This window comes from Schistocerca nitens, chromosome 4, assembly GCF_023898315.1.
Source record: "Schistocerca nitens isolate TAMUIC-IGC-003100 chromosome 4, iqSchNite1.1, whole genome shotgun sequence".
NCBI lineage: Eukaryota > Metazoa > Arthropoda > Insecta > Orthoptera > Acrididae > Schistocerca > Schistocerca nitens.
The window spans coordinates 532,817,246-532,829,943 of record NC_064617.1 but is presented as its reverse complement, the minus strand read 5'-3'; the positions used below and the strand labels follow the sequence as shown (position 1 = coordinate 532,829,943).

Sequence of the window (12,698 nt, the reverse complement as noted above, 5' to 3'; positions counted from 1 at the left end):
TCATGACGTGACTTATTTAGTGAGTTCTTAGGATTGCTTCAGAAGCTGTCTCTCAGATATTATGTGACAGTTAAACGTTAAAAAGTGTTTGCTGTTTTGGATAATGTACTATCCTACTTATGGATACAAGACTAAGAAATCAGAGCTCTGTTAGTAGGTGTATACTAGGTTTAATGTTGGTACATGAAAATCAGTGTTGAACATTGTAACTGATGATGAACTGTGACTAGACCATTTTAACTGTGAGCTGAAATGGCAGTTATTTGCACGGATGTTAACAATGATACATATCCAACAAAACTGAAGTCAGCAAAGAATGTGGAGATAAGAATGTTGTGCACTTTCTTTGATGTGACTGATCCATCACAGTCTGACTTGAAAATAGCAGTAGAATAACCACAGAGTATCATGATGGTATATGCCTTGCTAAGTCTCTTTGATGAATCCAGGAGAAATGACCAAAAGCATGCCATTGAGAGACCTTGTTTCACCAATGACAACTTCTATGCTCACAGACAGAACAAACCAAAACCAGTTCGCAAGGAATTGTGAACCCATCTTAGAGACCAGACCCAGCAAATTCTATCATTCCTCTCACTCCAAAAGTGAAAGCTCCCTGGAATGAAGCAACTTAGAAGATATAATTTGTTGTGATGGAAAGGCAAAGTTTTAGAAAAGCTGGATTTTTCATTGATTTCTCAGAACTCTAAGAATGATAATTACCTCTTCACAACAATATTAACAATATCTTTGAGATACAAATGTAAAATGAGAGTAGGAAAATGTCTAGGCACAAAAAAGTTAATTGTAGTGCTGAATCCCAGTGATACAAAATGTCTGACTGATAGCAAAGTAAAATATGAAAACAAACAGTAAAAGTTTCTCCTTGACAACTTATTTTATTTTGTAGTAGAATTTATATTATTGTAACGTGTAAAAAAAAAGTGCTTGGTGGGAAATGCTAATGCACGTCTGTATGCTTTTTTTAAAAGCACTTGCAAATGATCAGCATGTAGCCATATTTACAAAATAATTTGTGATCATCATCATCATCATCATCATCATCATCATCATCATCATCATTTAAGACTGATTATGCCTTTCAGCATTCAGTCTGGAGCGTAGCCCCCTTATAAAATTCCTCCACGATCCCCTATTCAGTGCTAACATTCATGCCTCTTCTGATGTTAAACCTATTACTTCAAAATCATTCTTAACCGAATCCAGGTACCTTCTCCTTGGTCTGCCTCCTCCAGTTCTTTCACTATGTTGCCATCCTGTGAGAATATGCATCCTAAGTACTTGAAACCGTCCACCTGTTCTAAATTTGTTCCTCCTATTTGGCACTCAATCTGTTTATATTTCTTTCCCACTGACATTACTTTCGTTTTGGAGATGCTAATCTTCATACCATAGTCCTTACATTTCTGATCTAGCTCTGAAATATTCCTTTGCAGACTTTCAATCGAATCTGCCATCACAACTAAGTCATCCTCATATGCAAGACTGCTTATTTTGTGTTCACATATCTTAATCTCACCCAGCCAGTCTATTGTTTTCAACATATGATCCATAAATAATATGAACAACAGTGGAGACAGGTTGCAGCCTTGTCTTACCCCTGAAACTACTCTGAACCATGAACTCAATTTACCGTCAACTCTGACTGCTGCCTGACTATCCATGTAAAGACCTTTAATTGCTTGCAAAAGTTTGCCTCCTATTCCATAATCTCGTAGAACAGACAATAACTTCCTCCTAGGAACCCGGTCATATGCCTTTTCTAGATCTATAAAGCATAGATACAATTCCCTGTTCCACTCATAACACTTCTCCATTATTTGCCGTAAGCTAAAGATCTGGTCCTGACAACCTCTAAGAGGCCTAAACCCACACTGATTTTCATCCAATTGGTCCTCAACTAATACTCGCACTTTCCTTTCAACAATACCTGAGAAGATTTTACCTACAACGCTGATTAAAGAGATACCTCTGTAGTTGTTACAATCTTTTCTGTTTCCATGTTTAAAGATTGGAGTGATTACTGCTTTTGTCCTGTCTGAAGGAACCTGTCCCGACTCCCAGGCCATTTCAGTTATCCTGTGTAGCCATTTAAGACCTTACATTCCACTGTATTTGATGAGTTCCGACTTAATTTCATCCACCCCAGCTGCTTTATTGCACTGCAATCTATTGACCATTTTCTCCACATCCTCAAATGTGATCCTATTTCCATCATCATTCCTATCCCATTCTACCTCGAAATCTGAAACATTACTGATCGTATTTTCACCTACATTGAGCAACTCTTCAAAATATTCCCTCCATCTGCCCAAGGCATCCACAGGATTCACCAGCAGTTTTTCTGACCTGTCCAAAATACTTGTCATTTCCTTCTTACCTCCCTTTCGAAGACTGCTAATTACACTCCAGAATGGTTTTCCAGCAGCTTGACCCATAGTCTCCAACCTGTTTCCAAAGTCTTCCCAAGATTTCTTCTTGGATGCTGCAATTATCTGTTTGGCTTTGTTTCCTTTCTCTGTCTACCTAAGTTCTAGTATGTAGCCATTTTTGATAGCCTTCTTTTTCCTTTTACAGGCTGCCTTGACACTGTCATTCCACCAAGCTGTTTGCTTCATCCTACTTTTACACACTACTGTTCCAAGACATTCTTTAGCCACTTCTAGGACTGTGTCCCTGTACCTTGTCCATTCCTCTTCCAATGACTGTAATTGACTACATTCAACTAACTGGTACCTTTCTGAGATCGCTGTTATGTGCTTGTGCCTGATTTCCTTATCCTGAAGTTTCTCCACTCTTATCCTCCTACATATGGACCTGACCTCCTGCACTTTCGGCCTCACAGTCCCAATTTCACTGCAGATTAAATAATGATCAGTGTCATCAAAGAATCCCCTGAATACATGTGTGTCCCTCACAGCCTTCCTGAATTCCTGATCTGTTATTATATAGTCAATGACAGGTCTGGTTCCCCTGCCTTCCCAAGTGTACCAGTGAATGTTCTTATGTTTAAAAAAGGAGTTTGTGATTACTAAGCCCATACTGGCACAGAAATCCAAGAGTTGTTTCCTGTTCCTGTTGGCCTCCATATCCTCTCCAAATTTACCCATAACCTTTTCATACCATTCTGTTCTATTTCCAATCCTGGCGTTAAAATCACCCATGAGCAGAACACTGTCCTTGTCCTTTACTCTAACAACTACATCACTGAGTGCTTCATAAAAACTATCCATCTTATCTTGATCTGCCCCTTCAGAATGCGAATGTACTGACACAATCCTAATTTTCTTGCTAGATACTGTCAAATCTATCCACATCAGTCATTCATTTACATACCTTATTGCAACTACGCTGGGTTCCATTTCTTTCCTGATGTAAAGCCCCACACCCCATTGTGCTGTTCCTGCTTTGACTCCTGACAGATAGACCTTGTATTCTCCCACTTCCTCTTCTTTCTCACCCCCTACCCGAATGTCACTAACAGCTAAAACGTCCAGCCCCATCTTACTTGCAGCCTCTGCCAGCTCTACCTTCTTCCCAGAGTAGCCCCCATTGATATTAATAGCTCCCCATCTCATTACCATTTGTTTGCCAAGTCGTATCTTAGGAGTCCCTGGTTTGTCAGTTAGAGGTGGGACTCCGTCACCTCCAAAGGTCCGAGGCATTTTGCTCTGATTGTTGTCAGCATCATATTTAAATTTACAGGGAAGCAGGTTGCTAGCCTTACTTGCCCCACGTCCCATTGGGTATTACCCCTAACAGTTGAGGGACTAACCGGTGGATTTGGTAGTCTTTGCCATATGAGCACAAAGGTGACCACGACTCAGAATATGTCCGAGATGCCCTGCCTTATTCCAAAGTATCTGGTATCCCGAATGTCGGGACCACTTACTTGGCCACTCATACGTTGCCCGTGGTTCATGAACTAGGACATGACTACAGGAACCCACACCATGAACCACGAACCACCTAATTTGTGATGTGAATATAAAATCACTAGTCCCACATAATTACAATTAATTGTGCAAATGATCTCTGCAAGTTGAAACTAACTTATTAACTAACCAACCAGCTAACAAGTGGAATTTAATTTGTATCAATAAAATAATCTTTGTAACATCCTTTATACCTTCCCCTGGTAGGAGGGTTCTTTGCTGTGGTTTAATGATAATTAACATGGGTATGTCTGCTGCCTCCCCCCAAAAAAGATCATCATAAAATTAACTCACTCACCGCTCCCTCTCCCGCTAACCTCACAGGTAGACGTACCAATTCAGTTTCAATTGGAGGAAAGTGCAACATGTAATGAATACTGATTAGTCGCAACTGTACCTAAAAAGAAGTTGTCATGGAATCAAGGCTATTTCGCCATTCACTGTGAAACAAATATAAGTTGCACCCTCCCTTTACCCCAATCATCATCTTTGCTCAGATCCTGAATATGCTCTTCATTATTATTGTGTAGTTCTTAGTGCCTTTACAAAGTAAGGCATAATTGTGACACTAAAATGGTATTAATTTCTTAATTTTAGTGCCAGGGATTAGCTATTGAAGGACAAGTCTTACCTCAGCATCTGACTCAGGAGGTAAGTGTTTTTGCAAATTGCTGCACATTCTAGTTCATAAATAAAATTCATCAATAAAATGATGGCTTTTCACAGATGACTTCAGGAGAACTTAAGTTTGCATTGGCAGTGGAGACTGTTCTTAATACTATTCCACAACCCGAATATCGCCAACTGATTGTTGAAGCTTTGATGGTACTGACCTTGGTTGCTGAATATAATGTGGCTGCCTCCTTAGGAAACATAATAACAGTGGAGAGTCTTGTACACAAAGCGAATCAAATATTTCTGGAAGACCAGGTAAGATAACTCTATTTGTTGACACTTTTATAGGTTAAATGTTATAAATTGTATAACAACATGTCACAGTTTTTGTTCTTTTCTACCAAAGAAGACTAGTGTATCCTCAGAGTCTTTCACAGCTGCATGACTGAATGAAATCATCTTGCAGTAGGGTTACACTCCGAAGTTGAATATAAAAAGTTTTCATTATCTTGTCCACAACAAAGTTGTCTTAAACACCTCAATATGTAGAACTAAAACAATGTCCATTGACAGTCATCACTAGTTTTAACACAAGTATTTAAAACATAAGCATGACAACATCTACATCAAGAAATGCCAGGTTTGTATAGTATTTCCTGCAAATGTGGTGGTATTTATGTAAGACATGCCATTCACACTGTGCTGTTTGGAGAGACACACATACTTTATAAAAATCTACTGAAATGAAAAGTCTAGAATCTTGCAACAACTTATTGCAGTTTGATTTTAAAAGTGATAGCACTTATATCTACATCTACACATATACTCCGCTAGCCACCAAGCGGAGTGTGGCGGAGGGCACAATTCGCACCAAAGTCATATTTCCCCCCCCCTCTGTTCCACTCGCGGATCGCGCAAGGGAAAAACGACTGTCTGAATGCCTCAGTACGAGCTCTTATTTCCCTTACCTTTGAATCGTGATCATTGCGTGATTTGAAAGTTGGTGGTAATAATATATACTCTACATCTTCGGTGAAGATCGGATTTCAGAATTTAGTGAGCAGCCCCTTCTGATTATGCGCCGTCTATCTGCAAGTGTGTCCCACTTCAAACTTTCTATGAGATTTGTAAAGCTCTCTGAATGGCTAAATGTACCAGTCACGAATCTTGCTGCTCTTCTTTGGACCTTCTCAATCTCTTGAATCAGACCGAACTGGTAAGGGTCCCATACAGACAAACAATACTCCAAGACTGGACGAACTAATGTATTGTAAGCTATTCCTTTGTTGAAGGACTGCATCGCTTCAGGATTCTACCAATAAACCGCAATCTAGAGTTTGCCTTACCCGTTACTTGTGTACTCTGATCATTGCATTTGAGATCATTTCGAATAGTCACACCCAGATACTTGATGGACGTTACAGCTCTCAAAGACTGGGCATTTATTTTGTACATATGGGGATTTTCGCCTTGTTATGTGCAGTAGGTTGCACTTATTAATACTGAGAGATAACTGCCAGTCATTACACCACACATTTATTTTCTGCAAATCCTCATTGATTTGTTCACAACTTTTGTGTGACACTACTTTCCTGTAGACTACAGCATCATTGGCAAACAGTGTAAGGCCGCTGTCAATACCATCAACCAGATCGTTTAGGTAAATTGTAAAAAGCAGAGGACCTATTACGCTGCCCTGGGGCACACCTGAAGTTACACATGTTTCTGTTGAAGTCATCCCATTCAGGACGACACACTGCTCACTGTCTGTTAGAAAACTTTCTATCCAACCACATATGTCATCGGATAGACCGTAAGCGCGCACTTTTTGTAGCAAGCGACAGTGCGGAACTGAGTCGAAAACCTTCTGAAAGTCGAGAAATATGGCATCAACCTTGGAGCCAGTATCTAGAGCCTGTTGTATATTGTGCACAAAGAGGGCCAGCTGTGTCTCGCATGACCGCTGTTTCCTAAAACCGTGCTTGTTTCTGCAGATGAGCTTCTCAGAGTCTAGAAAGGTCATTATGTCTGAACACAAAATATGTTCCATGATTCTACAACAAATTGATGTCAGTGAAATTGGCTAGTAAATACGTGCATCCGATTTTCTACCCTTTTTATAGATTGCTAAGACCTGGACCTTCTCCCAGTCCCGTGGAACTTTCTGCTGTTCCAGTGATCTCTGGTAGATGATGTATAAGAATGGTGCTATATTTGTAGCGTAGTCAACATAAAATCTTACGGGATACCATCTGAGCCAGGTGCTTTCCTGGCATCTAAGGATCTTAACTGTTTTACAATCCCAGATACACTAAACACTATGTCAGCCATCCTTGCATCGTTTATTCGATAATTGAAAGGGGGAATGGTGCTGCAGTCCTCTACCATAAACGAGGTTTTGAAAGCTAGGTTTAGAATTTTGGCCTTCTGTTTATCATCGTTGTTACATTACACGTACTGTCAGCAAGAGAAGGTATTGAATTATTTGTAGCGTTCATAGATTTTACGTACAACCAAAATTTTTTGTGGTTATTTTTAGATTCTACAGATAAAATATTGCTTTCAAATTCGTTAAAAGAATCTCTCATTGTCCTTCTGACAGCTGCTTTCATTTCGCATAATTTCTGTTTGTCAGCGGGGCAGTGACTACGTTTAAAACGACTGTGCAAAATTCTCTGCTTTCTCAGCAACTTCCTAACATGTATTTTGTGCCAAGGTGGATCCATTCCCTCCCCTATACTTTTGCTAGGCACATGGTGGACAATCCCTTTAAATTCAGACCAAAGATGCTCAATATCTTTATGTCCCGTGGTCAATGCTTGCAGCTGACTATGAAGATATTCATTAATGACACTTTTATTTGCTTTCCCAAACAAGAAAACTCTACGCGGTTTCTTCTCCCCCCCCCCCCCCCCCCCCCTGCAGCTTCCACTGACATAGAATCCACAACGACATTATGGTCGCTAATACCTCCTTCTGGATTAACTTCCTCAAAAAGATCAGGTCTGTTTGTCACCAAGATATCTAATATGTTCCCATCTCGAGTTAGTTTTCTAACCAATTGCTCAAAGTAGTATGTTGAGAGCACTCCTAGAATAACTTCACACGAATCTGTGCTTCTGCCCCCTGTGATAAACATTTATTTAATTAGGACAGAATAATTTCAGCAGAGATCAGGGTTACACAGTTGGTATGGATATTGGATATGTGGGAGAGCTGTAGAGACTGAGCAGGAACAAAAACAATACTTGACAGTTACAAACATGTGGTGAGATTGGTGGTTTGGTAGATGGCACTAGTTCCTCCTGCTCCACAGTGTCACAAGATAGGGTGGTACTACCACACAGTTCATTACTCACCTCTCTCTCCCTCTCTCTCTCTCTCTCTCTCTCTCTCTCTCTCTGTGTGTGTGTGTGTGTGTGTGTGTGTGTGTGTGTGTGTGTTATCTTAAAGAGTCTGCCAGTTCAGATTTTTCAAGATTTCTGATATCCTGTCCCATGAGTTGAACAAACCTATTATCATTTGGTTTCAACTTTTAAAACTATTTTTAAGTAAAGAATCTAGGAGTATACTCCCCCCCCCCTACATATTACTCCTGCATAGACAGCAAAGACAAGAGTAGGCTAATTGCACTTCACACAAAGGCATTTAAGCTGTCATTACACCTGCACTTAGTACACAAATGGAATGAGAAGAAACCATAATACATACCTGGCATTGGTGTGCAAAATATGGATATAAGCTTAAGGAAGGGATTTCGGTATTCGGATGAATAATACAGTGTGGTTGAGGTTGAAGTCTGGAGATAAGTGGAAGATTACATTTAGAATGAGCCATGAGAGAAGTGTAGAAGTAAAAAAATCATTCAAATTAAATGTATATCCTCCTTTCATATACATAAGAAAGATCCTGTTGTAGCCTTTCCATTCTCTCAAGTTCTCTTTCATCCATTATAAAATGGTTGTTTGAAGTTTGACTGTAAGAATAATAGTTTTCATTTTATATAAAAGTATGTGATTTTTACTTGATTAATGTATTGAAGAACAATGACAGTGCAGTTGGAGAAACTTTTAAATTGTTTACTGTATGATACAGAAAAAATCTCTTTTTTTATAGATGAGAGTGGATGGTGATGCTACGTTGTGTTGTGCGAAGCCTCGAGAGCAACGTGAAATGATGTCTACGGGTGGGTTGCTGTGTGGTGGTGCAGCATATATCTGTCAACATTTTTATGACAGTGCCCCTAGTGGCAGTTATGGAACCATGACATACGTGACAAGAGCTATTGCAAGCCTACTGGATTGTCTGCCACGTGAAGGAGATATGGACTGTACAATTAGTTAAGAGCAAAAGAATCTCAAGCAATGATGTGTAAAACACAAACTTCAAAGTATCCTCCTCTCCATTTAGTTGTACTTCCTTGATTATGTGCTACCTCAGAAAACTTAAGTGCCATAGTTTTGAAGACTAATGTATATCATGCAGAAAATGTTGACAAATGCGATAACAATGTCATTTTTGCCAGTAGCTGTAGACTAATAAGACCAGATATTGTCAGAATACAGTGAAAAATTTATTTGTTAATAGATTCCCACATTTTTAAAACACAAAACATACATATTTTATTAACTGTACAGTCTTAAAAATAAATAAATAAAATAAAAAATTACTGATTGAGGTGGTGCTATGTTTAGTACACTGACTCGCATTTGGGAGGACGACTGTGAAAATCCCGCATCCAACCATCCAGATTTAGGCTTTCTGTGATTTCCCAAAATCATTCCAGGCAAATTCTGGGGTGGTTCCTTTGAAAGGGCATGGCAGATTTCCTTCCCCAGCCTTGACACAATCCAAGTTTATGCTCCATCTCTAATGACCTTGATGTCGACAGATTACTAAACTCAATCTTCCTTCCTTTCCAAAAAAAAAAAAAAAAAAAAAAAAATTAACTATAAATTATTATTAATGAATAAAATTTCTGAGCCGGCCGAAGTGGCCGTGCGGTTAAAGGCGCTGCAGTCTGGAACCGCAAGACCGCTACGGTCGCAGGTTCGAATCCTGCCTCGGGCATGGATGTTTGTGATGTTCTTAGGTTAGTTAGGTTTAACTAGTTCTAAGTTCTAGGGGACTAATGACCTCAACAGTTGAGTCCCATAGTGCTCAGAGCCATTTGAACCATTAAAATTTCTGTGTCAGCATTTGATGCTGCATGTACTGAAATTAAGAACTGATAGTTAGTTAATGTTTTTTTCAGAGTCAGTGGTTTGTGACTGATAATAAGGATTACAACAGTAGAACCCATCTGAAGTGGTTTTGCAGTTGTTAGGTAAAAGTGTAACAACAACTGATGCATTCAGCCAATTACAGTGGACCATAAGTGGGACTATATTCATCTAATATGAAATAATATATCAAGTACTCTGACACAGAAGCTATGGATCCACCAAACACGATACTCTATGCAAATTTTTGCATAAAAGAGATGCATGATAAATAAGCACTTTTCTTTATTGCCTAAACATGAAATACAGTTTCTTCGTTGCCCAAATGTCACGAGAGATTTTCAGCACATTTATAAACACTAACATTTTCTCATACAAATAATAATAGATCTGTTATATGTTCATAAAGCACATTTCCAGGTAAATAGTTTCCACCAGTTATCCATCAGTTACCTATCCTGTAATAGAGCATGACCCCATTCAAAAAATATAGTATGAAGTTTATTTCTAGTTAATATTTATTTTCTTTTGAAAAAAGGAATATGACTCAGAAAAAAGTAAGTTTAACCCCTCCCACTGACAGCAAGACTTTCAGAGGTGAAGCTTTTCTCAGACTAGGCAAGGATAAGGAAGAAAACATCCTTGTCCTTCTCAAAAAAAAAAAAAAAAAACTGCCCTAGCATTCAACACTCCTTCCATTCCCGTTCCCCAAAAAAATCTCTCTCTCTCTCTCTCTCTCTCTCTCTCCTCTCTCTCTCTCTCTCTCTCTCTCACACACACACACACACACACACACACACACACACACACAGAAACTGTGTGGTGGGCCTTTGAACTTCTTTTCCTCCCTATTATCTCTTCATTGGTGCCCCCCCCCCCTTCCCCCCCCCCTTGGTTCTTTCATCCTTCTGTAGCCATTGTAGGGCTTTTCAGCAACTCTGTGACTGTTAATAATAATGGCTCAACTCTTTACTATCTTAAATGATTTCTCAATCTGTCCCAATTTCCTGTAGGTCTTCCTCTTAGCTAACTGGTTCAATTCTTCATTAATAAAGTTAACATCAGAATTTTGTTTGGGAGTATGTTGCTATTCAGTCAACATAAGTGGCCAAAAAACTGGAATTGCAGTTTCCTTATTCAATCTGTTGTATTTTTCCTGTAAATTGGTAGATTTCATTTGATTTCTCCTTTATCCAAATGCCATTTTCATATTTTGGTCCCTGAATTTTTCTTTCTTGTTTTTCGATTTTTTAAATTTTTTTATTTTATGTTACTTTATTTTTTTAACAGCGTATAAGCTTGAAGACATTTTGGACATCATATTGCAGAGTCCAACAAAATCAGTGAGGAAATTATCACAAGAAGCTAAAGTCTCTTGTACGACAATACGTAAGGCCATAACCAAAGAACTGGGGATGTATCCATGTAAAATTACTGCTGTGCAAGAATTGTATTGTGTGGACCATGTAAAACAAGTAGCAAATTGTGAATGGTTTCAGCGATTTATTAACTGCCACGGAGCTGGTGTTTTAGTTCAAACCATTTTCATTAATGAGGCTCGATTTCACCTATCTGGCTACATTAATTCCCAAAAGTCACGAATTTGGTCATTGTAAAATCTACATGCCTTAAGAGAAATGCTGCTGAATACAGAGAAAATCAGTGTGTGGGGCACCATAGTGCAAGTGTGAATTATAGGGCTGATCTTTTTTGATACTATTGTCACTTCTGATATCTATCGTTCCCATATAATTTATCCATGTATTGCCCTGCTGAATGAAAACAAGATTAATCATTCATTTTTCCAACAAGATAATGCTACTGCTCATATGAAAACATCAGTCCCTACGACTTTTAGATGAAATCTTTGGACAGTGAGTAATGATGAAAGGTCTGTGTCCACTGACTATTTCCTTTGGCGTGCAACTAAAACATTTGTGTACCATAATAACCCAAAGACAATAGATGAACTGGAGACAGTGATAACTGATTTTCCGCATTTGATTACATGCGAAAAATTGGTAAAGGTGTTTGCAAATAAATGTAAACATGTTGAACCATGCCCTCAAGAAAGGGGAAAACATTTCCAGCACATACTGTGATATTGGTGAGTACTGTTTGTTTAATTGTAATCAATATAATTAACTAATTTTGATGTTTTAATTGTATTAATGTAGAATCCCATCTTTCAACATAACTGCAGCCACTAGCAGTGAATCCTGGACCCTAGCTGGTCTAGCGACATCAATGTGCTGCCAGCCTTACACACCCCACAAGGCGAGACAGGGTTTTTATTATATCTGTTCAGATTTAGTTTGTTTATTCCTTACAGGTCTGCTGTTCCTTTGTTAGCTCCCCAATTTACCTTACCAGTTTCATGATGTCAACTAAATAGTGTACAGGTAGGAGATAGTTCTGAATCTAGAGATAAATGTTGACTGTTGACTCCAGATTTGTTTCCTTCGATATACTGTGTCTTCTCCTGATTAGTTATCTAGTCTATCCATCTAATCTTTTGCTTTCTTCTGTAGCATCACATCTAAAAAGCCTCTATTATATTTTTACCTTTTGTACAAGGCTATACACCACACAAGTATCTTCAGAAAGACTTCACAACACTTAAATTTCTGTTTGATGTTAGCAAATTTATCTTTTCGTTTTACTTGTTGTTGTCAGTCTGCATTTTACATTCTCTCTACTTTGGCCGTCATCACTTATTGTGCTCCTCATATAGCAAGTCTACTCTACTCTACTGTTTGTATTGTTTCATTTTCTAGTCTAATTCCATCTGCATTGTCTGATTTAATCCTCCTTTTTTATGATGTTCATCTTCTAACATCTTCTCAAGACACCATCATTCCATTCAACTGATCTTCCAAGACCTTTGCCAAGCCTGACATAATTA

The 12,698-nt window shown here is 38.7% G+C and overlaps 1 protein-coding gene across 2 annotated transcripts in view; it reads left to right on the top strand.

Moving 5' to 3' along the window:
• LOC126253198 (probable phosphorylase b kinase regulatory subunit alpha) overlaps window positions 1–9,248 on the top strand; it is a 294,496-nt gene extending 285,248 nt beyond the window's left edge. For both annotated transcript variants that reach the window (XM_049954368.1, XM_049954367.1), the window contains exons 23-25: window positions 4,554–4,607; window positions 4,683–4,886; window positions 8,688–9,248. In XM_049954368.1, coding sequence (XP_049810325.1) covers window positions 4,554–4,607; window positions 4,683–4,886; window positions 8,688–8,915 — 486 coding nt within the window. In that variant the 3' untranslated portion in view covers window positions 8,916–9,248. The remainder of the gene's footprint in view (window positions 1–4,553; window positions 4,608–4,682; window positions 4,887–8,687) is intronic.
• Window positions 9,249–12,698: the final 3,450 nt, after the last annotated feature.